Below are 27356 nucleotides of genomic sequence, written 5' to 3'. Positions count from 1 at the left end.
TTTTTTTTTTTTCTGTTTTTACTTTTATTTGCATTTACTCTATGCAGAATTTACTCCCGGGCCATAAGTTTTTGTTTCTTCGGTTTCTTCTGGGGTATCTTTTACTTCTGTGCAACCTCCTCTTCCGGTTTAGGAACAGTCTGCTCTTTTTCAATAAGGATCATCTCGACGTGGCAGGAGGGCTCACGTCTGGGTTAATCTGGCCACTGGCCATAAGCCCTGTAAGTTCCACGCTGCGTCTGGGGGCTTTGTTCACCTGGATGTGCTCAATGACCAGAGAATCTACATCTAAACCCTTCAGTTCAGCATTACTGTCCGCATTATTAAGCATGTGCAGTAAAAATTCAGCCCTCTTTTTGGCTCATCGACCCTGTGTCTGGCCCCACTGTTTGGCCCGTGCACACCCACCACCTCCACCAGTGTGGCCACGGAACGTCACATACTGCTTCTGCAGAGGGACGTCCTTTAGACACCGGTAGCTTTTCGGATCTGCATACCCTTGATGGCCTGGGCAGTTTCACGTGTGTTCTTAAAGTGACCATGGAGATTTGAACCTCTTGATTTGCATGATCTTGTAGGGTTTTCTGGGTCAAGTGAAAAGCGAACTGTTTTGAGAGATCACCTTGGGCCGCTTATGGAAGAGCTCATTAGCCCTAAATTTAAAAATAATGTCTTTACCTGTATTATGAATCAGATTCTAGTGTATAAAGGCATAACTCTTTGGGGACTGTTCTCCCACAGAGACCTTCTCTGAGCAGGTATCTATTTATTATGCTAGTGCCAGCAATGTTGGGCATGAAGAAGCAGCTCAAACTGTTCGTTAATTGAATGACTCATGTATCAACAAAGCCGTGCTTTCCCCCAACCCCGATTTACTGAGCAACTTTTATGATCACAAATGGTATGCAGATTGGACTGTCTCTGTTGTGATCCAAATGACCATTTAGATAATGAAAAGCAAAACACAGATTGATTCCCTTTCCTTATTTCCTTTTATTATTATCATCATACGGTATCAGTTTTTTAAAAAGTAGTAAAAACAAGCTTAAAAATAATGGTGGGGAGGAGGGTGGTCAACATATACTGGCCCTAGTAAGCCAAAACAGAACAATTTTGCTCATGTTAATGTTAGTTTGTATCTGAAAAATGCCCAATAAAAGTGAAATATTAAAAATAAACCACATACTGTGTGTTAATTACCTTAAAAACTGGGATCCTATAAAATGGTAATAGTTGAAAACTAGCCCATTTATAGGAAATACCTGCAGAAATCTGGACACCCAATTCTCTAGATGTTTAAGCAATCCCACACAGGCATGGCATAAATACTAACCATACCTCAATGCACGTTGTGAAGACCTGATACTTCATTTAATGAAAAGAGGGAAAGGTATGTAACCTATCAGGTTTCTCAGTTTTCTTTGGAACCCAGAGTTAAATCTAATGCTCAAATGTAATAACCATCCTACCTAAGGAGATGAGAAGAATCAGCTCATCTTACACATCCTGTAAGTTCTTATCTCTCTTTCCAACTAATGAAAAAAATTCTGTTCGACATGTGGTTCGATTGTAACTTAATTATAAGGATCTAATCACATCTTTTTTTGGAAGCAGCTGAGAGTGAAAATTTCAGATAAATAAATACATTTGTCTCCTTGACTTACTCTGTAAAAATGCCAACAAAAGCAAATTGACCGCTAAGTCTACAGAAAAAAAAAAATGTAACCTATTGGCCAATTAACCATTATTTTCAGTGAAGGATAAAATCTATTTGTTGATTTATGCAATTGCCAGCAACAGGTCTTCTGCAAAAGATGTCATTTGTACATTCTCAAAATGTCAAAACATTCAATTATTTCCTCTGCTTTCTTTGCATCATCACCTTCTTCCTGGAGCGCCAGAACGGATTTTGAGTATTTGCTGTTTTATATTTGTAAGATGCTGGGAGTTTCTTAGACTTTGATACAAAGATATTGAAAATGGTCGTTCTGGGGGCACCTGGGTGGCTCAGTTGTTAAGCATCTGCCTTCCGCTCAGGTCATGATCCCGGGGTCCTGGGATCGAGCCCCGCAACGGGCTCCTGGCTCCGCGGGAAGCCTGCTTCTCCCTCTCCCACTCCCCCTGCTTGTGTTCCCTCTCTCGCTGTGTCTCTCTCCGTCAAATAAATAAATAAAATCTTAAAAAAAAAATAAAAGAAAAAAAAAAAGAAAATGGTCGTTCTGTTATGGAGCTCTCGCCTCCGCGTGGGACATTATGCTACGAGATGATTATTCCTCCTCCGGAAAATGTGTAATCATCTGACCTCTCAGTGGTTATGGTGTCAGAACTAAAATGGCATAAGAGGGCCACTGGTCAAGATCAGACAAGGAGAGAGGGATGTTTAATGTCACCACCTTTCATCAGAGGTACTTTGGCTTCCCGTTCTTTTAAGGCTGTTTCATTTAGTCTGACCCCAGACCATTGGCGCGACCCAGGGCTTCCTTCCTGCTCCTATTACGGCAGTTTCTGGAATATTCCTAATGCTGGCCTGTGCCTCAGTGCCTTCAGTCTGAAGCAATAGTTAGCTTTTCTGAGACATTGTCAAAAAGAGGCTGGTTGCTAGGAGTAAGGAATTTCAGGTAGTAAGAAATAGTATCAGAATAGATTTCCCCAAATAGAAATAACTTATGTGGCCCTTTGTGTTTCTTTGGCAAATTATCAATTATGCTATAAACATTTAAATGAAGATAAATAGAAAACATCTATCTCAGGTATACTTGATTTGGTTTGATTAAGCCAGAAGGTCAAGTTTTCTACATGATTGAAGTCCAACTTTCTGTTCAATTCCATTGGAAGAGCTACAGAAATGCTATAATAGTGTGGAACAAACTAGCATATATTACAAATGTACAATATGTTTTTTTGTAGGATGGCCCCTCTTCGAAACCAAGTTTATTCCAATTAATATTTAAATAAAAACACCAAAAATAAAGGAAAAACTTTTAAATCCCTAGTTCTGTAATTTTTCTTTTTCTGGAATCATTCTAGTTGGGGATAGATCACAGAAGCAAGTTAGGTTTGGTTTGCTCGGAGTATGACTTTTGGGTTTCCCACCACCCATCTCCATAGGGAAGCAGAACAAAGATCTAGATAACTTTTTCTTAATCTTTCAGAGCTATGAACCTAATTCATACAAAAAGAGTATTTCTTCAAAATAATAGTAATGTCACCTTTATGTTTTAGTTTATTTCTGGCCTTTATTTCCCCTACTTCTATAGAAAGCAGTATATTATGTTCCCTTGTGGGAATAAAATTTCTTTAAAATGACCCACGTTTTCCATATTAATTATTTATTGGTGTATGTTTGTGTGCACACAAATATAAACATATTTATTTAATCCTTACTCTTAGGACAACAGAAGTGAAAGACCTTAAGATACAGTTATAAGCTAACAAACCATAAATCGGGACCTAAAAGGGAAAAAAATAAGAGAATAATGGGAAAATTTAGATGCAGCTAATGAGAAAACTTAGATACATTTAATATGAAGCTCAAAGTGGAACTAGGTTTCTAAAACCTGTCTTTGTTAGAAATAAAAGTAAAATACATTTTTAATTCTGCACCTAAAAGCGAGATGGGCAGAGAAACAGAAGCCCAGTGCAAAGAGCTTAGACGAGAAATTTCAGTACTTGAAAACAGAAGAGAAGAAAACACTGATTTCATATTGAAACCTGAATTGAATTCTACATGTCAATAAATACAACTTTTAGTAAACTACAGGAAGATGGTTGTCAGATAAAATACAGTATGCTCAGTTAAATTGGAATTTCAGATAGAGAATGAATGATAATTTTTAGTATAATATGTCCTATATACTGTATGAGATATATGTTATATAGGACATACTTATATAAAAAAATTTTTGTTGTTTATCTGAAATTCAATTTAAATAGGAATTCTGTTTGTTTCAGAGAGAGTGCACATGGGAGTGGGGCGGGGAGAGGCAGAGGGAGAGGGAGAGAGAATCTCAAGCAGGCTCCACACCCACAGTGGAGCTCAGTCTCATGATCCTGAGATCATGACCTTATCAAGAGACGCTTAATGGACTGAGCCACCCAGGTGCCCCAGAATTCTGTATTTTTTATTTGCTAAATCTGAACACCCTATCAGGGGAACACTTTATATAAGTCCATTTAAAAACAAAAACACAATTGTAATGTCTACTGCAGGTAATACCCCATTCAATTAAGTAAGAAACCCAGAAATTACTTAATATTTCCTTTTCTTGCACCCCATCCAATGTTTTATTGTTAGGAATCTTGCTTTAGAGGAACCGCAGAACATTCCATCTGCTATGCAGATTACTGGCTTCTGTTGGTTGTCTGTCCATCAGCAGCCTTGACGTAGGCTTTCCCTCATGTGATGCAAAACTCTGTGGCCAATGTGAGCGTTTTCCAATCGCTTGATGACTGGTTGGCAACACTGCCTTGTCCCAAGAGGAAGGTTCCTCAAAGTGGCTCTTTTCAAAACCTACTTCTGACACATGATACCCAGAATGAAAAAATATCAATATATTTACAGTAGCTCTGAAGGAGAGCCCTTTTCTAGTGTGCGTTTTAAGTTGTTTGGTAAGATTTTTTATTATTTATTTTCACACAGAAAAAACATGTTGAAATTTTAAAATCACCCCAGTTTGAATAAGAGATCAAAACACAATGAGGAACAACTTAGATCAGAGAGTTCCATGATGATATCTTCAATTTGGAATAATGCCAAGGCAATTTTTTCCCCAGATTTCTAGAAATTTCGCCAAACAGAACTAAATCTTTCAATAAGCCTCTATACTCCACTTGACAGATTGAACTTCCATTTGCAGAATGTGAAATGGGTTCTCCTTCAACTGAAGTACTTTGTACAACATATGACTCTGGTTTTGAAGACTATCATTACAGTTTCATGTATTTTATAGGGAATTGTACAGTTACAAAAATGATAGAGATGCAGGGGAAATATTTTATATTCCTCTTTTTCTTTAAGCAATAGAAAAGAAGTAGGAGGCACTTTGAAATAAAAACCCGTTTCACTGCAGATGTCCATGCCCTGGTTTTTTAAGAGCTGTGTTCTGTTTTGCTTAAAAAAGAAGGAAGATACAATAATGTGAACGTACTTAGCACTACTGAACCTGTCCACTTAAATATGATTAACATGGCAAATTTTATGTTATGTCTATTTCACCATTATTTAAAAGAAAACCATAAAAGAGGGAAAAGAAGAAAAGCAGAACAAAAGTATGCGCATATTGCCTGTGTGTGAGAGAGAATAAAAGAATAAGAAAGAGAATTTCTTTTTCACAGTTTCTGTGGTATCCTGCTGGAGGACAGGAAACTCACCTGGACACCCACACAGACCCTTCCACCTCTAAAGTTATCCTGTCTCATAAAGGATTAGAGGCAATAAAGGAAGCTCATGTTCTTACTACAATTCTGAAAATATTCCAGGGACTGTTAGAAAGTCTTCCAATAGAGGGAATCATTTTTTTGAAGTTTCCCAAAGGGGGAAAATGCCCCAGGGTTTTTAGAATGTCCTGTTAGGGCTAATTTGAGGGAGAAAAATACCACTAATAAAGTTGATCTTTAATTTAAGGATTCTCCCATTACGCAACAGCCTGGCAAATTTTTCATCAAAAATTCAGACTTTGGTAAATGTAAGCCAGCAGGGTAACCAAAGGACTACCAAAAAAAAAAAAAAAAAAAGTAGTTCAGTGTTATTCACTTTTTTCCTGGGTTTTGACTGATTCATGTATGTCTTATTAAAATTCATTAAATGAGTTAAACCCTGCAGTTCCTTTAGGTAATTTGTTTAAGCTACTCAAAGTCAGAAAGGGGCATTTTTTTCTTAATGAAAGTGACCTGGGCCAAACCCCGTCCCCCAACCTTTCCATTACACAAGTATGCTGACGGTGGTACCCAAACCTCCTATCACCAACTTTCAGCCAATCACAATACTCAATTTACAAAGAAAAATTCAAACTGGTTGCCATCTTTGGCCAGAATCTGTTTTTATGTGGTAAGCTGAGGCTCTCTCTGCAATGTTTTAAAAATGATCCTTTCTGCATCTTTTAAATAAAAGTGTTTTTCTCATAAGCACCATAAAGCTGTTTTCAGATAGCATTTTCCCCCTGGCTTTGTTCCTTATGGAGAGAGCAGTCTGACCATTTAAAGTAATCCCAATGAGTATCTAGGAAGGATAAGTCTGCACATGTTGTCTTCTGATAAACTCAGCTACATAAAGGATGTGTTCAAAATAAAGCAGGCCATGTGAATAGCCTCGAACAGGAATAAAGGCCTGCAGGGAAAGAGGAAGAAGTGTGTCAGGGAGGCTAAAACTCAGAGTGAGGTGAGGCTTGCAGAACATATTAACAACTACAAAGGGGTTTTTCTTTATGTTCTGAACAGAACCAAGAGCAGTGAAGAGATAAACTGCTCTGTCTGTTTACAGCAGGCTATAAACAGTTGGCAAAGAAAATGTGGAAGGATAGCAATACTCGCAAATAGAAAATTTCAATTCTGAGAGTAATATTTTTTTAAAAAACGATGAATACATAGCATCAAGTATTTTTTTTTTTTTGAGAAACCTGTCTAGAAGCATCTTTAAGTAGTTTCAGAAAGATTAAATGTCTGTTTCACTTTATGTCAACGTTAAATATTTATTGAGCTGTGGGTATCTCACAAGCCCCATTAATTCAACATAGTGAAAGTGGAACCCTTGATCATTTCCCCCAAATCTTCTCTTCTGTGTTCCTCATTTTGGTAAATGTCACTTGCCCTTCCGAGTTTTAAAGACAGGGGCCTGAATGTCATTCTTTTAACACCTCCCTTTCCCTCACTTCCTTATCACCAAATCCGATTTTATCTCCCAAATCTATTTCAGGTGTGCATTTTCCATCTCCACGGCCACCACTGTAATCCACACTCACCATCATCTACTGCCTGAATCAAAGCAACAACAAATTTGCTCTTGTCACAGGATCTGATTATGCTTAAAATCTCTCAATGGATTCCCACTGAATTTAGGATAAAACACAAAACCTATCAATTGGTCCCCACTTACTATTCCCCAGAGGCCTCATCGGTCACTGCCCTTCACTCACTGGATTTCCTTGAATAAGTCAGACTTTTCTAACCACAGGGACTTTGCACAGGCTCCCTCATTTGCCCACCCTTTCTCACCCTCCACACAGCTATCTCTAACTATTTCTTTAGGTATCAGCTTAAACAACACCTCCTCACAGAAGATGTCCCTGACCTTTTATTTTTTTAAAGATTTATTTATTTGAGAGAGAGGGAGAGAGAGAGAGTGAATGAGCAGGGAGAGGGGCAGAAGAAGAGGGAGAGAGAGAATCCTCAAGCAGACTCCCTGCTGAGCACAGACCCTGATGCGGGGCTCAATCCCAGGACCCCAAGATCATGACCTGAGCCGAAGGCAGTCGCTTAAACAACGGAGCCACCCAAGTGCCCCCTGACCTTTTATTTTAAATCAAAGCTCTCTATTATAATTTTTCATTGATCCTGTAGTTTTCCTATATTTACAAAATTGTATTCATGTAATTATATTTGTGAAATTATTAGTTTAATGCCCATCTCCCCAACTCGAGTATAAATTCCATCCGGGGAAGGATAATATCTATTTTGCTCACAGTGTATTCCTAGTACTTTACACAATGCCTGACACATAGTAGATACTTCAACAGACATATCTGAATGAATTGATCACAGTAGTGAAGGGTATGTGAGGAGGGTAGAAAGAAAGAGACAGTTGTAAGATACTTAAGAAAACGGGTGAGGCATGGTGATTTGTGGGGGGTGGAGGACGATATAAAGGAGAAGATGAAATCTTCTCTGATTTGTAGCTTTGGAACCTGTATAGATGATGGTGTCATTAGCTAAAGTTCAGGAAAAGAAGCTTCTGTGAGTGGAGTATAGTGAAATGAGTTTGGGGCACCTTTGATAGTTTGGGTTCAGGCGAAGAAGTTGTGAGTCGTGGGCTCTATTGTCTGGTGATTGGCAGAAGGCTCAGGATAAGAGATGTAATGTGTCAGGTTAAACTTCAAATACTGTGCAGCATGAATGAAACCTCCTTAGGGTATGCAGAAGAGTGAATGAAGTGCCTGAGAAGTAATAGAGAGCCAAGTAAAGAGAAAGTTTCAAGAAGTCATAAATGAAAATACTCATAGAACAAGATTTTAAGTGGATCGTCAAACAGGAGGGTCACTGGTGGCCTCTGTAGAAGCAGTTTAATTCCTATGAGAGGGGCAGAAATCAGATTTCAGTGGATTTGAATGAAAGGTAAGGGAGGAAGTGGAACTGAGAAATGGCTATGGGGTTGAAGGGATAATGTCATGGTGGTCCCACCCCCACCCCCATCAAAGGAAGATTGGGGGACAGCATGCTTACATTCAGATGAGAAGGTATCTGAACACAGATAGTCTGAAGACTCAGGATAATTGGTGAAATTATTTCATGAGGAGAGAGGATGAGATCTAGAGCACAAAAGGAGGAATTGACCTTGAGAGAGAAGCATCATCCAAGTTCTCATCAAGAGGCTGGAGCAGATCGTGTGTGTGTGTGTGTGTGTGTGTGTGTGTGTGTGTGTGTAATTCCCCAGGGTCTACCCTGTGGGGGGCGGGGAGGGGGGAGGCCCATAGGGGAAGGGACTGGATAAGAGAATTCACTCACAGTGGCTGAAAGTGGCAAAATCAATGGGGGGGGGTGGTTCGTAGGGGTTCTGGTCATGCAGGTAGACTGGAGGAGAGAACAGAAATAACCTGTATTCAGGGGATGAGGCAAAGATGTAAACAGAAGAACAATTCCAAGGCAGTATGGCAGAGAAGTTATGCACACACAGCATGGGATAAAACGGACCTGGGTTCCAGTTCCAGCTCCATTTCTCACTATTAATGTCATCTCATGTGACATCTACTACCAGGATTGACTCCTGGGCTCTGAGTGAGACCCTGGGTCTGCTTAGTGGCTCCTACTGGAGTGAGCATGAGCAATCCCCTAATTTCTCTACAGCTCAGATTCCTTATCGATAACAAAGTAAAGATAATAATAGGTCTTATTTTAGTGAGAACTTAATGCACTTTACATATTATCAATATAAAATGGTGCACAGTTCCATTTAATGCTTTTGATGCATTTTAAATTCTTTTTCTACAAATGTTTTTCAGAAAGAGGTTCAATTTATTGTCACAACAGGTGCATATTAATTTCTTAGTTGTTTTAGGCTTTTTGCTCTTTTAAACTTCCTTTTAAGTTCTTTTAAGCTGCCTTTTGCTCTGTGGAGTAAGTATGGCTTGCTTTGATTTGCTTTAAACAAAAAAAAAATTTTTTTTTTGCCTTAAACAAAGCAAACTATTGTTCTAATCCCATTAGTTTTTCATCAAGTTCCTACTGGTCTTGGCTAGAAGAGTAAGGTAGCCCACACTGACCTCACTCAACAGTCCTTATGCCCCAATATAAACTATACCCTCAGTTTGTAATGATTACATTGTAATTATTCTTTTATGAATTGTTTCTAGCTTTGCATTTTCCTATAACTATTTATATAATGGTTACTTAGACTTAACCAATAAACTGGTTTTAATGCTCACCACAATTCATTTTATTCCACTATTTCTCCATTTTTGGATTTTGAATTTTGATCCTCTGTTGGCATATGTCCTCAAATTTTTCAGAAACAGCATATATGATGTCATAGTTAAAATAGTGCTCTTTTCAACGGGTCTATTCCTTAATCCTTGGAGGCTGTATATCTATTACTTTACACGGCAAGAAAGATTTTGCACATGTGATTAAGGTTAAGGACGTTGAGGCTGGGAGAACATCTTGGATTATCTGGGTGGGCCCCATCCAATCATCTAAGTCCTTAAAAATGGAGACCTTTCCTGGCTGCAGGTGGAGACAGATGGTGGGGTGAGGAGGACTCAATTTGCCACTGGCTTTGAACACAGGAAAAAGGCCACAGGTTGTGGAATACAGGAGACCTTTAGAAACTGAAACTGGAAAAGACAAAGAAATGGATTTCCCTCTAGAGATTCCAGAAAAGACTGCCTGCATGCTGACATGCTGATTTTAACCCAGTGAGACCCGTGTTGGGTTTCTGAGCTATCATGCTATCAGATAGTAAGTCTATGTTGTCTTAAGTCACTGTTTGTAGTCATTTATTGTAGCAATAATAGGAACCCTAAATATGTAGTATCTTTTCTAAGCACTTTCTAGTTTCATTAATGAATTCTGATACCACAATTTCTTTCTTTTAAACTCTGGGATTTTTTTTTTTCTATTGTTCTCTGACATTTAGTAATGCCAAGGACAAGCCTGGATCCATTCAATTTTTGTTTATTTGCAATTAACTTTTCATTTTCTTACATGAATAATTGTATAACATTTTCTTTATCCTTTTAAATTCTTCATAAATCATTAGAATATACTTAGGTGTGAATTTGTTTTAATAGTTCCCAGAATATAGTGAGTGCATTTGCTTCAGGTTTTCTCTTAAGTCTTTCTCCTCAAGATTTGGTATCTGGGGGCTGGATAGAAATGCTAACTCTCAGACCCAAGACCCACTGAATCAGATCTGTAATTTAACAAGACCCCCAGATGATTCCCATGCATATGTGAATCAAGGATAGTCTAGTAGTAGATTTGATCTCGACTGCTTCATTTTTTCAGTTTCTCTTTCTTTGTCCATTAACATGTATCAAAAGTAGGTCATGCCCTCCCTTTCTTCCAAGGGGTTATAATCAAAGCTCTTGGTTCACACTTCATTTCCTTTTCCCCTCCTCTGGTAAGTCTGACAAAGTTAGAGTTGGCCTCGGAACTGAGATCCCACGTCAAGAGCAGCGTGGCTGGTAGCAGAGTGCTGTGCTTGGGACTGCTGTTGAGACGGAACACAGCTCGAGATCTGCTCCATAACTGGAGAGTTGCTCATGTTGGTCTCTCCATCATTAATTTCTTGCAGGATCAGTTTCGCCTTTTACTAACTCTAATGAATATTTTAATTTTCAGAGGTAATTCCAAGTTCCCAGATTTCCTTATTATGGCCTTTTCACTCAGTCAAGCATCACTCTGCTTGTTTTTTTTGCACTTCAGCCTGCTCTGCCCATTTCTGTTATTTCTTAAATGTTACATCTTCTAGCATCTGAGGATTCCAAGCACGTTTTCTCCATTTCTTCTGTTTTCTGAAGTAAATCTGGTTCCATGTCATGCTGTTCCTCCTAATCGTTAAGGCTAATTATAATGATCCCTTTCTTACATGCTTCCCTATTTTGTTATATACCCATGCTGACTTTTAGAACTTCCATTCATTTTAAAAGGGAAGATTTATCCAGATGCAGGCTCATGAACTCCATTGCTGCCCGCGTGAGCGACTGCGTGACATAACACCAGCTCTGGATTTCACACGACAGTGAACACATGCCCAGTTTGCTGCCAGACTTCCATCGGCAACCGTGTCCTATAGCTTTCCTGGACTGTGGGGAGACCTTCTCTCAACACAACTTCCCATTTTATTTGCTTGCTTTGGGAAGAAACACTTGTGTCATAAAAAAATCTGCGATGGTCGCTATCTACTGCCCCTAGGCCTCTTACAGCTCTGCCTCCATCCGCAGTGCTCCATGTAATAGCGCCACGTGCCCCAGGCAGCCGTTTGTCACCGTCCTCTTTTCTCTGCTTTCTGTTACGCTGTGCTTTGGGATTTGAGATTTCAGAATTGGTTAAAAGAGAGTAATTGGGAAAAGAGAGTGGTTGGTTATTCAGTGGGGAGGAGGTTTATTTATTTATTTTCAAAGAGTTTATTTATTTATTTGTCAGAGGGAGAGAGCACAAGCAGGGGGTGTGGGAGAGGGAGAAACAGGCTTCCCGCTGAGCAGGGAGCCCGAGGCGGGGCTCGATCCCAGGAGCCTGGGATCATGACCTGAGCCGAAGGCAGACACTTAACCGACTGAGCCATCTGGTCATCCCGGGTGGGGAAGAGGTTTAAACACAACTGTCCCTGCCCTATAAAGCAATACCTAAGCAGTCTTATGATTGCTAGAATCTGTGAATCTTGACATTTTCTATGTTTTTTTAGTGCTTTACTGGGATGTTGGGAGAAACACGTAGGAGATTTTTTTGACCTGATGTCATTTTAAATAGAACTTCTTAGTAGCGTTAGTCTGTTAATGTAAAGAACAATTTTATCTCTTGTTTATATGTTATATATACATAATATACACACTGCTTATAAACGAACGTCTGATATATAGGCAGAACTGACATTTGCTTATTTCCTGTTTTGACTAACTTAACCAGTTAAGGCTTGAAATAAATCTTCATTTAAGGTCCTGGCATCCCTGATTAGCATCACTTAGGCACAGCTGGTGGAGATACAGAACAAATAGCATCACAGGATTGCCCCTGGAATGTATTTTTCAATCAAAATCACAGAACAGAGATAAAAATAAATTTGCTTTGTCGTAGGAATTCTTGGTGCAATTGAGTTTGTTTTTTTTTTTCTCACACCCCCCTTTCTTATCCCTTAGGTTCTCCTGTGGGACTCTCCACAGAGAAAGGAAAGATGGTTCTAACGTATCCACCATGGAGCAGAGAGTCATAGTCCGTATCTCAGTACATGAGTCATCGGAAGGAACTTCACTGACCGTAGTTTGTAAATCAATGTTTTACATAAAGTGAAGACAAAAGATGCTGCTTTAGTTTGGGTTCTCCCAAAAGCAGACCCTGAGATGGCGACTTGAGTGATCTAGGAAGCATGAATAAAGAACGAAGAAAGTGAATTAGGGAAGTGAAACCCGCGAATGAGCAGAGAACCACTGTGTGCCCCTGGACTTCTGAGCAACTGTAGGGAACCCACACATCAGAACCTTCCCACTGTGGGGTGGTGAGGCTCAGTATCCTTGACTCTCCTTTGCCCGGTGGGGGATAAGGATCGCTCCTCATAATTCTCCCCCATTTCTGGGTTGTCTCTGCGTAAGGCCGAGGAAGCACCCGCAGGGCCAGAGGAAGTTCTGAGAATAAGAGACTCCAGTGTGTGAGGCAGGACTCTCAGTTTGCTGGAAACGTCCACAGCTGCCTGTACTCAGATGAGTGGAAAAGATACAAAGTAGCAGATCTTGTTGACAAAAACAAGCAGACCATATCTGTGGCGGGAGGAAAACCCAAGTAAGTATGCACTTAGAGTGATTATTTTGGGGAATGAAGGATTTACATCGTGTTAAAGTGGGGATGGCAAATGAGTATCGACTCTCATGCCGGCTTTGATCACCTGACTGCCTGGAGTGCTGTGTCAAGGAGGATTCTCAAAAGGCTCGGTAGGAAATGGCATCTTTATCATTTAGCATCCCAGACATGGAAATGGGAGGACAGAAGGGTGGCATGTGAGCCATGTATTACCCACCCTGCTTTAAAGTGGAGACTATTTTTTTGTATTAATGTAAGTGCTGACTGAGACATCTTTAATGAACTACAATAAATTCTTCTGCAGATGTGACCTTTCAAAATGCACAGCATGTGGAGTGTCTTCAGTTACTGGGAGGATTCTCCAATTAATGTTATGAATAAGACAGTGTTGGGATAAACTTCAAAGGCACAGCAGTTACAACAGGTATTAGCTTTGTCATTTTGCTACATGTTTCAAGTAAACATGCTAATTTATTTTCTCACAGATATGTACAAAATGAAATGGGGTCATGGTGTTAACGGGAAAGTATAAAACGGATCAAAGGTAGACAATGCTCAGTGGTGTTGGTGCCTAGTCATAGCATCAATGTTGAGACAAGTGTAGTTCATTTTGGCGGTAGGGGGGTGGCTCGAACACTTAAGTTTTACTCTCTTCGCAAATTTGAATTACACAATTCAGTGTTAACAACTATGAATTTGTTAATTAACTAGATGGCATGGATCCTTTCTTTGTGTGTATCAAATCACAATGTACAATTCTATTTGTCAATTATACTTCAATAAAACTGAAAAGAAAAGGTCTTGGAGGAAGAAAATAGTCATTAAATTCAAGTGGGAGGAAAAGTAATTCATCTGTCATAATGTCTTAATGAGGAAAATATTGCCATATACCCTGAGACATGATTTTAACTGAGTCTAAGAATAAGTACAATATCAAATCTCAGTAACTTGTACCATTGCAATTCAAATTGATTTCAAGTCTTGTGGTTATTACTTCCTAAATATTCCTCCATTCTCATCTCCAGTGATGCATCTGAGTCCAAACTACCATCAGGCCCTGCCGGTATCCCTACAGCCAATGAACTTCCTTCCATCTGTTCTTCATTCTGTGGTCACAGTAATCTTTCCAGAGCGTAAATCTGATCATGTTGCTCCCCTACTTAAATCCCTGTAATCAGCTTCCCACTGCATGTAAGAACAAAGGGAAAATCCTTTAGAGAACTTTAGTCTGTTCCCCATCCATCTTTCTAGCCTCACCTTGCTCTGGATGCCCACCTGCTTTGCTTTCTCTACTCCGGGGTCAGGAACCTTCTCTCAGTCCTTCAAACCCTTGAGGCTCTGGCTCACCATGAGGCCTTTGAACCTGCTTTCCTGCCTGCATCACCAAGTTAACTCCTGTCTACTGTTTAGATCTTGGTTCCAGTGTCATTTCTTCAGGGAAGGCTTTCTGGATCTTTCTAAGCCAAATCCCATGATTAGAATCTCTCAGGGCTCCAAGAACCTCTCTTCAACACTCCTTTCTTCCCATTTTACAGCTGAGACCACTTACTGGTAAAGGTATGAATTCTTATGATCGATAACCTTTTCTCTTTGCCATGAGTCTAAAAAATTCCCAGATGGCAGGGATCGTAACTGTATTTTTGTTCATCATTGATTCTCCAGCTCCTGGCACAGTATCTAGCAATAGCAGGTGCTCCCTAAATATTTGTTGAATGAATAACAGAAATGTCAACATGCATTTTTACCAAGACTCAAAATTTTCATTTCTCTCCAAGGAAAATCTCACATTTATTTAGCAGTTTATCATTTAAATAGCACTTTGGGGCATATTGTTATATATTCCTTGTGAAATTCCTGTGAAGGAGGTGGGGAAGGAATGATTACACACATCTCACAGAAGAAACCAAGGTTCTGATGGTGTCCTGCCTACAGGCATGCAAGAAGGAGGTGGCAGAACCAGGACTCAGCCCACATCCTCTCTGGCTCCCAGTCTAAAATTCCTTTCCCACAAACAGTCTGTCATAGCGTGATGACAGGTTATTATGCAATTAGCAGACTAGTTAACTGCTCTGATCTTGTCCTAAGCTCTTCCAGAATCTTGCAATCTCAACTTGGGTATTGCTTGTTGGTTTTACATTCAGTGGAAGAGAAGTGGCCAGCAGCAGTGACCGCCTAGAGGCCCATGACCCTGGGGGCTGTAATAGTGAAGGATGAGTTACTAGGTGCATCATGACCTATTATGTATTTTTTTTTTTTAAAGATTTTATTTATTTACTTGAGAGAGAGAGAATGAGAGACAGAGAGCACGAGAGGGAAGAGGGTCAGAAGGAGAAGCAGGCTCCCCGCCGAGCAGGGAGCCCGATGCGGGACTCGATCCCGGGACTCCAGGATCATGACCTGAGCTGAAGGCAGTCGCTTAACCAACTGAGCCACCCAGGCGCCCACCTATTATGTATTTATTTGCTCCTTAGAAACTCCACCGGAAGGAACATCATCCCAAGATGCTGTTCTACGTAGGAAAGAAAGTTAACAGAGAGCCTGTGAAGTCTCACATGGGCAGAAGTGGACAAGTGGAAAAGCAGGATAGACACAGACATCTGGGTCTGAAGGAGCCAGATGTGCTGGGCAGAGAACAAAGCCCTCCAGAACTCCAAAGTTTTCCAAAATGTCATTGTATCGCCTTGGGGTTTCATAGATGACAGGATGAAGGGAAGTCTCCTGGGCTATCAGCAATATGCCATGCTTGGGCCCTGACACATGTATTATAGCATGTTGGATTGATAGCATGTTGGAGCCATCAGGGTCCTTCCAACCACCTGATTCCTCAATTTACAGATGCAGTCATAGAGTGTGTCTCAGCAAATCATCACAGAGCTGATGACTTAACCGCTAGATGCATGTGAACATCACAAGTGACGTGACACTTTTGGAGAAGGGGGTAAAATCCCCTCTTAAACTCTCTTCCTACTAGTCGACCTCTAAGCTAAATAAAACCTTGTTTTGTTTGGGTTTTAATCTTAAGAAAATTAGTGAAGGCGGGGACAACATTTTGCACTGGCAGAACTATCTTTTGTTAACAATGAACTCTTAAGTGAGCCCACAATACATATTTTTCAGTTGGATTAAATTCCAATAAGTCATCAGATCATTTCTGAGTAATGTCCCATTATCTTTAAGTCACTTAAAAGAGTAGAAACTGGGGTGCCTTGATGGTGTAGCGGGTTAAGCGTCTGACTCTTGGTTTCAGCTCAGGTCGTGATCTCAGGGTGGTGATCTGAGGATGAAGCCCCACATCGGGCTCTGCACTCAGGGCAGAATCTGCTTTAGACTCTCTCTCCCTTCCTCTCTGCCCCTCCCCCACTGTCTCTTGTTGGCGCACTCCCTCTCTCAAAAATAGATAAATCTTAAAAAAAAAAAAGAGGCCTGTGAAAAAGGGAGACTTTCAGGCTTCTAACAACCTCATTGGCTATCTAAAAATAAATAGGGTTTGAAAAAGTGTGAACCACCTTCTGTCACCTGTGTGTAACACACCGTGTTTATGTCACCTGGACCGACCTGGGAACTCTGTGGATCTGTTTGCTTTCTGAAGCCAAATTTTTGGGTTTTTTTTATTCTTATGTTAATCCCCATACATTACATCATTAGTTTTAGATGAAGTGTTCCATGATTCATTGTTTGTGCATAACACCCAGTGCTCCATGCAGAATGTGCCCTCCTCAATACCCACCACCAGGCTAACCCATCCCCCCACCCCCTCCCCTCTAGAACCCTCAGTTTGGTTTTCAGAGTCCATCATCTCTCATGGTTCGTCTACCCCTCCGATTTCCCCCGCTTCATTCTTCCCCTCCTGCTACCTTCTTCTTCTTCTTTTTTTTTTTTCTTAACATATATTGCATTATTTGTCTTTCTGAAGCCAAATTAATGCCAAGGGGTTCATTCTCACCTTGGATTCTCCACACAGTTTCAGTTGGGGACTAGACAGGCTACATCTAGATTTTTCCCTAGTATGATTAATCAGTTATGAACCAAACTTTACAGGAAGAGGTAGCAGCTTACAGCCCGGCAGGTGTGTCCCCACAACTGGTACCCTGCTCATACTGAATCTGGTACTTCATCACAGCCAATATTTCATGCCTCCTCTGTCCTCATGTGCTCCTACATGAATGGGAACTGGAACATTACCTTCCTTCTGTATGGATGAAGGTCAAGCTGGGACTCCAGCCGCTGTGCCTGTTGACGGGCTGCTCTGACTAACGATGACTCATGTTTTACAGAGAAGCATGGAGAACCTGCCGCATCTACCTCTTTAATGAGATCAGGGTTCACTCCTAAGTCCTCATTTTCTCACTTTACTCTTGTTCCCTTGGGGTCTCCTTCGCTCTGTGGCTTTAGTTTCCGTCTGCATGAGAATAATCTGTAGTGTTGTCTATTTTTGACCTCTGTTATTTACACTCCTCAGCCCCACCTGCCCTTCACTTCTCACTTACTCGTTCACTCACTTGTTCATTTATTTTTTCATCATGAAACAGATATTACCAAATGACTACTGCAGACCCAGCATTGTCTCTCTGGATAGCTTACTGGCTAAGACAAAGGCATTACTCGATTTTGCTGAATCTGCTACACCTGCTTCCTCTGTCCTCACCCCTTTTCCACCTCTCACCCACACACTCTCTGGGATGAGCTTTTTTATCCCCAGGGCTTCTCCTATTGGTTAAGACTTCTAAACCTGCTTCCAAATCAGCCCATCTCTTCCCTGAGGTCAAGCCCAAGTATCCATCTGTATCTACGCTGGCCATTCCATAGGGCTCATGCCCAATGATAAATGCAGTCTCTTTCCCCTATGGCTTGTTCCACCTTCCAAAGACCCTCAGTCCATAGATGGCACCCAGTCCTCCAAGCTGGAAACCTGGGGCTCTCTGCAAATCTGTCCTCTCTACCCCTCCACATTCCATTGGTCCTGTGGTTCAAGCTCCTGGATATCTCTTGTACTGACATCTCCTCTCCATCCTCATGGAGCCTTGAGAACTCTAGAACTTCATAACTTCTTGCCTACATTGCTGTAAATAACCTCTAACTAACTGGTCACCCCTTCCCTCTATTCTTGCCCTCTGAGATCATTTTTCCTATCGATGCTAGAGAAGTCCTTTTTAAGGCATAAATCTGAGCATATCACTTCTCTTTTCTTCTATACCGGTGTCCCATTTGCTGCAGAATGAAGTCCAAACTCCTTAGCATACAAGCTGCTCCGTGAGCTGGCTGCCGGCATCTGCAGCCTCATTGTTCATGGAGACTCACCTCACATCCCTCGCTCCATCTGTCCCACTCCACTCGTGGTTCTCAGAATACCCAGGATGTTTGACAACTCTATCTTTGCTCTGGCCGCCATGCCCATTTCTATCAGGAATTCCCTCTTCATCCTGTCTTCCTGGCAACAAATGACTTCTTTTGAGCTCTTAGCCCACCTCTTCTGTGAAATGGTCTCACTACTCTCTCTTCCAGCTAGAATTGACCAGTCTTTTTTTTTTTTTTTTAAGATTTTATTTATTTATTTGACAGAGAGAGAGAGAGCATGAGCTGGGGGAGTGGCAGGCAGAGGGAGAGGGAGAAGCAGGCTCCCTGCTGACCAGAGAGTCTGATGTGGGGCTTGATCTCAGGACCCTGACATCATGACCGGAGCCGAAGGCAGATGCTTAACCAACTGAGCCACCCAGGTACCCTAGAATTGACCAGTCTTATCTCTGTCCTCAATGGCATCCTGGCTGCACCTCTATCATAGTACCTGGAATACATCAGGGCACTTGTTTTTTTAATTCAAAGATGATAAATTTCGTTTACTGTAAAAGCAATTTAAGAATATCCAGTTAAAATCTTATCCCAATACTACCCAACACAACCAAGAAACAGTTATACACTTTTACTTTAGAGATAAGGATATAAAGCAAGAAGGACCACATCAAGGCTGCGATTCAAACTCAGAAAGACAAAGGGTTCTTAGGTCTCCTTCAGGTCAGAACAGAGGGTACAATAAGATTAGGGCACTGTGTCTATTAGGTGCCACAGTCTAGACTGCTGACTAGAATATATAAGTGTCTTGAAGGTAGCGGTCCTATTCTATTTATCTTTGCATCCCCAATGCCTACAAAATCAGTAGGTATTTAATGGATACTTTCAATCATTTAATGAATGCTTGCCAAATAAATAAATTACAAAGATATTTATTATGAAAAACAATTCTATAGTTTGATATTTTGTCCGTTTTAAAAAATTATTTTTATTGTTAGCTATAATTAATTATTGTTAAAATATTTTATTATTTTATTGTTAATGGTTCATGTCCTCCATTTCCCTTCAGTGGAAGATCAGAACAAGGGAAAGCCAGCTTATATTTCACCACGAGGCACACATTACCTTAAGTAACTTGACCATGAGACTGTAAAGGAAGAGAATTGCGGAATTTTAGAACTAGAATGGACTGAAGCAAACATTTTCTCTAATTTTTTCATTATACAGATGTACCATGAGGTTACATAGCTAATTAATGGCAGAACTGGGACAAGATTTTCATTCAGTGGCCTTATCACCCTGTCATATTAGAGAAGTAGTTTTTATTGAGCTTTGATTATGTGCCAGGCACTGCTGTGGGTCACATATTGATTTTTACCCCTGGTCTCAGCAGATGGATGCAGTTGCTAAAGCTATGACCCATATATTGTATTTGGTCCCCTCTCCTTTCTAGTGCTACTGGACCTGTACTGAACATGCACATTTGGGGGGGGGGGTCCACTCTGACATGTTGCTATGTTGTTTCTCTGAGCTTGAGCATCTCCTGAAATGCCTAAAAAGCCTTCCTTGGTTCTTGACCTTTACTACATTAACTGTCCTCAAAATGGTCCTCTGCCCTATTAATGGCTCCATCAGACTTAAATTCCTAAGACAGGTCAATAGTCCTCTTATTGCTCCTTGCTCTAAGAGGAGGCCTCTCCCATGGCTTTTTCATCAGGCTGACTGCTCCATCTACATGACTTACCCTTAGCCCTACTCCACCCATTATCCAATTTTCCCATTTACTCATGAAGTACCGTTATCCCCCAGGCACCTCTTTCTCACCCTTCCAAAGCTACCAAAGAGTTTATTGTCTCTTGCTTCTTACTTACATTGTGAGATCTCTGAAGTGTTTAGTTAGAGAACTAGACTAAATTCATTGTTTAGAACGAAAAGATAGTTATTTAGCATGATGCTGTGGGGAACTGGGTGTGGTCCAAATCATGACCAAAAGGTGAAATAAGAACATGAAATCGAGAGAGTAGAAGCATACATGCACAGTGAACAACGTGATAATTATAAGGATGTGAGGAAAACTCAGGCTGTTTTATTATACTCATATTCTATCTTCCACATCTGGAAGATAGAGTGTGATTACTAGTGATTTAAATGATGGTGAATATACATTTAATTAAAAAAATAAAAATGCAAAAAAAATAAAAATAAAAGTAGAAATGCAAAACGTAGCTTTTTCAAAAGCCCTGGATATTTGAGAGAGGAGAGAGGTTCATGCTGAGTATTCCCGTGTTGGGTATACACATCCTGTTGTCTACTTATACAAGTGTGTTTCTCCGAAATATCCCCAAATCCTAGACGGTTTAAATGAAATGCACCATGTGTTCTATGCGATGGCAAATAATCATTGTTGATTTCTTTTTCTCTTCAGCAGCTGTTTCAACTCATACACACAATCTATCATTAAGTTTCCTAGCTTGCCAGCTTTGCTAGCTCTACGGAGAGAAATAACACAAAATAAGGAAAAGTGGGAAAACTTCAAGCAACAAGCACATCTCCTGAGTTCTTACTCTATGCTAGACAATGTGCTAAGCGGTTCACATTATGCTGTTTGTTCTTTACAACAACCTGTGTGGTAGGCTGTCTTACCATTCTGTTTTATAAATGAAGAACAGAAGATTCAGAGAGATCAAAACTGGGATTTTAAACCTAGGTCTCAATCCAATACTCTTTCTTTCTTTAGATTGATTGATTGATTGATTGATTGATTGATTTAAGAGAGAGTGTGAGAGAGCACAAGCAAGGGGAGAAGCAGAGGGAGAGGGAGAAGCAGACTCCCTGCTGAGCAGGGAGCCCAACTCGACTCCATCCCAGGACCCTGGGATCATGACCCTCAGGTCAGATGATGCTTCACTGACTGAGCCACCGAGGCGTCCCTCAACCCAGTACTCTTAATCACTGTTTTTATTTTATTGTCTACAAACACAATGTGGTTGAAAATGGCCAATGTGACACTGTGATGCTACATCTCTACTTGATTGTTAGAAGAAGTCTAACGGGAGTGTGAGGTGGAGTTGAGTTTTGCCATTTCATGCTTCCTAGTACATGAGGCTTCTTTTGTTGTGGGGCACTTACTGAACTAACATATGAAAAGAAAGAAAAGAGGATCTCCTTGGATAAAGTGGGAATTGATACCCAAAGCTTGGATATTCCTCAAACCATAAAAAATTCAGATAATTAACATTAATTGAAAAGTGCTTATGATAAAACCAAAAATCAAACTCAACCCCAACCCATAAAGCTTACTCAGGGTTGAAGAAATAATCAGAAAATAACCAGAAGGAAAAAAGCCTACCCTGTGAAACATGATCATGGGCTGATACCCTCGACAACACAAATGTCCATATTTCTGCAGATCATAAATCACCTAATTATTGCCCAGTCAAGGAAGTAAAGCAGAAGGCCCTCTCACTTCTCTGCCTACCCCATAGCAGTCTCTGTGGGGCTTCTATCTTTTAAGACTTGCGACTCCTAAGCCTATATTTTATTCGATTACCTCATTCTTCATTTAGGAAGATTAGAAAAACATGCATGTTCTCTCATTCTGTTCCCTAGACCATTTGTTCTTTCACCTTTGGTCAAATGCTTTCCACTTTCAAGAGCCTTTGGCACCGAAGAAAAAAAAAATAGTGCTCTCACATACTTGACCTGTGGGTCTGGAGAACCATTCAGAGATGTTCTGTTTTGTTTTTATTTTTTAATAAGAGTCAGCTTTGAAATTTCTGGAAAATTGGAATTGTTTTCTGTAAGTACTTATAAAGAGGGAAGTCTTAAGTGGTGGTACTGCAATCCAATGGAGAGAGGAGAATAACTTTCCTTTTTTTTTTTTTAAGATGTTATTTATTTGAGAGAGTGAGTGAGAGAGAGAAAGTGGTAATAATTGAAAAATGATACTAATAAATATGCTAAGTAATCAAAGATCACCCTCAAAATGTTGATAAAGACCCATGAGACAATTTATTTCACCAAGACCATTTAGTATTAATGCCACTAGTCTCTCTTATGATTTATGGCCAGTATTTTATATTTCCCCTCCTTTTTTTTTTTGCATTAAGATGAGAACAGAGAAATTTATGGTATAAAATCCGGTAGCTACCTCGCACAACCCTTATGCATTTTGGAATCCATAACTGGAAAGGGACTGGATGAGTATAAAATATCACCGCTATATTCATTATTATTATTAAATCAATTTTTATCAGAGCCACTGCTTTTCCCAGGCACTTAGAACACTATTTTAAAACAAAATTGTTCCTACATCTTTTAAGCTTACAAAGACTCAGTACAATTGAATTGTAGAAGCTATTGCTTTCCCGTCCATTTAGTATCCCTTGGATTAAAATCACGTAATGCCCTAGACTGCTTGGGTCAAAGGCAAGTGTTACACTGATACTTCCTTGTTCTCGGTTACTGCAGAGTACACAGATGTCATCGTGGAACGGGAGAGTTTGCTCAGTTGGTATGCTTATGCTTTTGGGTTGATCTACTTCATCTTGGGGTTGGGGTATAGGAGCAATGAACAGTGTATTTTATGTAGGAGCAAAAGAAATTATTATTCTGTTCTTAGACTAGTTAAAAGGAAAGGTATTTTTTGTTTGTTCGTTTGTTTGTTTTTTACCCATAGATGACTTCTGAGGTGAGTTATTAGGTTGTACGGGCTAGAAAGAAAGACCTCCACTCATTATTCTTCATAACCATTTACATTTTACAGAGTGAGTCATAAAATGCTTTTTTTGGGTTCTATTTCATCGAACATGTTTTTTTGGGTAAGAAGTGTATCAGTAAAAAATAGACTGTTTTCCTACTTTGCCTTATTTCAAGAGTCTCAATTTTAAAGAGGAAAAGCCTCTTGGTGAGTGACTATCTGGGAATTTACTACCTCTTGGCCCATCGCTGAAGTTCACGTTCCCGTGGCTGCTGGTCATGCCACTGTGTCCTCCTGACCCAGCCTGATATCCGCCTCTAAGACCGGTTCCTCCCCTCCTCTTGCTCGCTGTCCACTTCAATGCACTCAGACACCCAGGCTGGCCCGGGAACAGTAAATACCCGAAGCAAATTGCCTGCCAGCCTGCACTTTTGAGCACTGCTTCCCTGGAGTTCATTTTTGGGATATTTCACTACTACTCCACCACCCAATGCTGACTACTCACCGAAAGGCCAGTTGTCAGTCCATGCTAACCTTTCACCTTGAATTCTAACCTGTTTATTTTCTGAGATTTCAAAGGTTTTTTTGTTTGTTGTTGTTGTTAGATATTTTTTTTATTATCTTGTATTTCTCTTTTAGCATTCTGTGTTTTCTCGTACATAACATTTTTCTTTTTAATTAAAAGAATTTTTTAAAATTTTTATTTTAAAATATTATTATTTTTTTTAAAGATTTTATTTATTTATTTGAGACAGAGAGAATGAGAGACAGAGAGCATGAGAGGGAGGAGGGTCAGAGGGAGAAGCAGACTCCCCGCCGAGCAGGAAGCCCGATGCGGGACTTGATCCAGGGACTCCAGGATCGTGACCTGAGCCGAAGGCAGTCGCTTAACCAACTGAGCCACCCAGGCGCCCTATTTTAAAATATTATTAAAAAAATTTAAAAAATATTTGTATCTAAATGCAATTTAGTTAACATATAGCAGCAATGTGCACAATAGCCAAACCATGGAAAGAGCCCAAATGTCCATCGACCAATGAATGGATAGAGAAGATGTGATATATATATGTATATGACATATACATATATACATATATATATCACACAATGGAATATGACTCAGCCATCAAAAATATGAAATCTTGCCATTTGAGATTTCAAGTTTTTATTTACACACACAAGCAGGCTTGCCTGTCAGTCCATTTCTAAGAACACCAGGCCTCTGCTTGTTACCATCAATAGAAACAACCTAGATGGCCATCTGGTGAAGGCCCTCTGCCTATTTAATTTATAAAAGCTGTACTCATTAAAAAATATTTTTGAGCATTTACTATGTGTTTGGCTTCAAGTGTTCCATCTTTCTCCACCCCAGAGTTTTAGAAGCAAAGCTATTTTAGGACACAATTCCAAAAGCAAAGTAGCCTGAATATTGGCTGGGGTAAGACTGCTCCAACATCAAATTCACGTTGGACAAGAGCTGGTCAGAGAGAGGCCAGTTTCTTCCTGTACACCTCTATCTATGAAGCATTCTGGGCAAGGGCTTTATTTCCCCCTAGTCCTCTTCCCTCCACACGATTAAAATATTGCTAAGTAAATTAAAACTTGTCTTTTAGTCCTTTGAGTGTCCAATGGCAGGTCTTTCAGCCTCCGGCCGACCACAGTGCACAATTCCAGGGGGCACTGTGCATAGGATAGATAGTCGAAGACGTGACAGTGTCTTAGATAATTCTCAAATTATCTTTGGCACAAGACTAGTTTTTTTTTTTTTTTAAAGATTTTATTTATTTATTTGAGAGAGAGAATGAGATAGAGAGCATGAGAGGGGGGAGGGTCAGAGAGAGAGGCAGACTCCCTGCTGAGCAGGGAGCCCGATGTGGGACGCGATCCCGGGACTCCAGGATCATGACCTGAGCCGAAGGCAGTCGCTTAACCAACTGAGCCACCCAGGCACCCAAGACTAGTTTTTTTTTAATCTCTAATCCATTAAGAGCTAATACTTTAGAAAGCTAATTATTAGAAGACTTAAATAAAAATATAAACCCCAATTTAAAACAATTATTTGATTCAACAGACATAAAACTACTCAAAGTAGTTTACTATTGGATTTTTAAGTGCTTGCTCTCAATTCCTTACATCTTTTTTGAGCACTGGTGACATCAGTTTCTAAACGATACTGGTCCATGGACTATACTCCAAGCAACACCCACGGGTCAGGGACATAGATTACATGGAATGGTGCTCCCTAGTGTTGTCCGGGGCGAGCTCCTGCCTGAGCCCCCAGCATTTGCCAGTTTAACTGTATGTCAGAGAACAACTAGGAAAGGCATCAACATGTATAAAAAAAAGAGAAAGGGGCAGCAAGAAATTCTCATGGAGACTTTGATATATTGGCAAATTAATCGGTTATAGACAAAATACAAGGCATCACCATCCTTATTTAAACCTTCTACCTGGGCCCTAAACCAACTTGGATTTAGGACTTCATGTCCATGCTCATTAGCGATCTATGCCACTGGCAGCAAATGAGACTTTTTCTAGTTAAGTCGGATTTTCTGGCCAAAGTCCAATTTGGACAATTGCCTCTACCTACATGAATGCCTCCCACCACTGAAATTGCAGCTCTTCTCTTAAACTACTGCATAGTATCTCAGGCTGCCTTTGGAAAGCTGCCATTATAAACTCTAGAGGTAACTACCTTTTTCTACCAGGTGAAACAATTAAAAAAAAAAGTTCGTATGAGTATGTGTACGTGTGTATGTGTGTGGGTCTTCGTCTGTGAGGTTTATGAACATACAAATGGCTTCTCAAAGGAAAAAAAAAACTGTTAGCTAAATGTACAGTCAGGATGATACTTTTATCAGAACAGGAATTTCACTGGATATTTATATAAGGCAGTGAGACCACAGAACGGAGTCTTCTGTAAATAAGATGTAAATAAGAAGATGCAAACGCCAATAATTGAACGGCCTGGAAAAGCCTGGTTAAAATCAGACTTTAGTTTGATTATGGATATTTTGTGGGATAGTATTATTGAAAAGAGAGACTTAAAAAAGATCTTTAAGAAAAGTTTAGGGCATAAGTCTATTTAAGGCTTCCACCTCTCTGCATAATTTTGGTGTTCCTATTCTTTTCTTGTACAGTTGGTGTAAAAAGGGCTATAAAAGTATAACTCTCTGAATATTCATTTAAAAATAAAAATAGACTTCTTAGCTACTTTCCCCCCTTTTTCTGAATCTAATTCCTTACTGTTGCCAGAGACATTTTCCTAACACATGTTCATCACACAATTCCCTTATGAAGCATCTACATTTGTTCCTCACTCCCCATCAGAACAAATCTTAACTTTCCTGCTGGGTCTGTAAGACCCTACAGGATCTGTCTCTATTTCTCACTGACCCAACATTCTCTCCAATTACTTCCCAGCATGAACGTTCATTAGAGCTGGGCTGCTCTCCAAAGAAAACCTTGAACCTGTCCTAGGTCTTCTCATTTCTAACAAATCTGTTCAAGGTGGGAAGTCCTCTTCCCCGTTCTCCATCCTTTGAGCCTTAAATCCTTGTCCACCTTGGGTCTCCCCTCCCAGAGTCTTCTCACTTTTATTTGTATCACAGGATTTATACTTTAAGTAAGTATATTCTCTCTTCTATTATTTCTTGGTTGTTCGTGTGCATTAACTCCATCTCCTTAAGAAATGATATACTCTTCACAGGTAGATAGAACGTTCTCTTTCACGTTGTGTGGAAAGCCTGGCCAATCTTCCCTCTGCCTCTCATTTGGCACTTCCCCTCTCCCCCAACACCTACGGAAGGGGTACCTCAGGAGCAGTGCATCGACTCTGACTCAGGGACTTTTAAAAAATCCCAAGGAGCATCATCAGTCATTGTGAATACCAACGTTGTTGGTCAAGGGCCAGAAAGTAAATGTTTCACACTCTGGAGACTATGTGGTCTTTGTTACAATGACTCAACTCAGCCATTGTAGCATGAAAGTGGCCATAGTCAGTACAGAAACAATGACTGTGACTGTGTTCCAATAAGCTCTTATGGACAATGAAATTTGAATTTCATGTCATTTTCATATGTCAAAAATAGTATTTTTCATTTGATATTTTTAAACATTTAAAAATGCAAAAATTGTACATTACCCAACCTTA

General features: G+C 40.1%; 1 protein-coding gene across 1 annotated transcript in view; it reads right to left on the bottom strand.

The window, feature by feature from the left end:
• The window catches only part of MAGI2 (membrane associated guanylate kinase, WW and PDZ domain containing 2), a 650039-nt gene that overhangs the window by 163185 nt on the left and 459498 nt on the right, over nt 1–27356 (bottom strand). The window contains exon 12 of the mRNA XM_081799668.1: nt 9617–9627. Within this exon, the coding sequence (XP_081655794.1) occupies nt 9617–9627 (11 nt within the window). The remainder of the gene's footprint in view (nt 1–9616; nt 9628–27356) is intronic.

Source organism: Leptonychotes weddellii, chromosome 12 (genome assembly GCF_054177405.1).
Source record: "Leptonychotes weddellii isolate Sample4059 chromosome 12, ASM5417740v2, whole genome shotgun sequence".
Taxonomy (NCBI): domain Eukaryota; kingdom Metazoa; phylum Chordata; class Mammalia; order Carnivora; family Phocidae; genus Leptonychotes; species Leptonychotes weddellii.
This window is presented reverse-complemented; position numbering and strand designations above follow the sequence as displayed.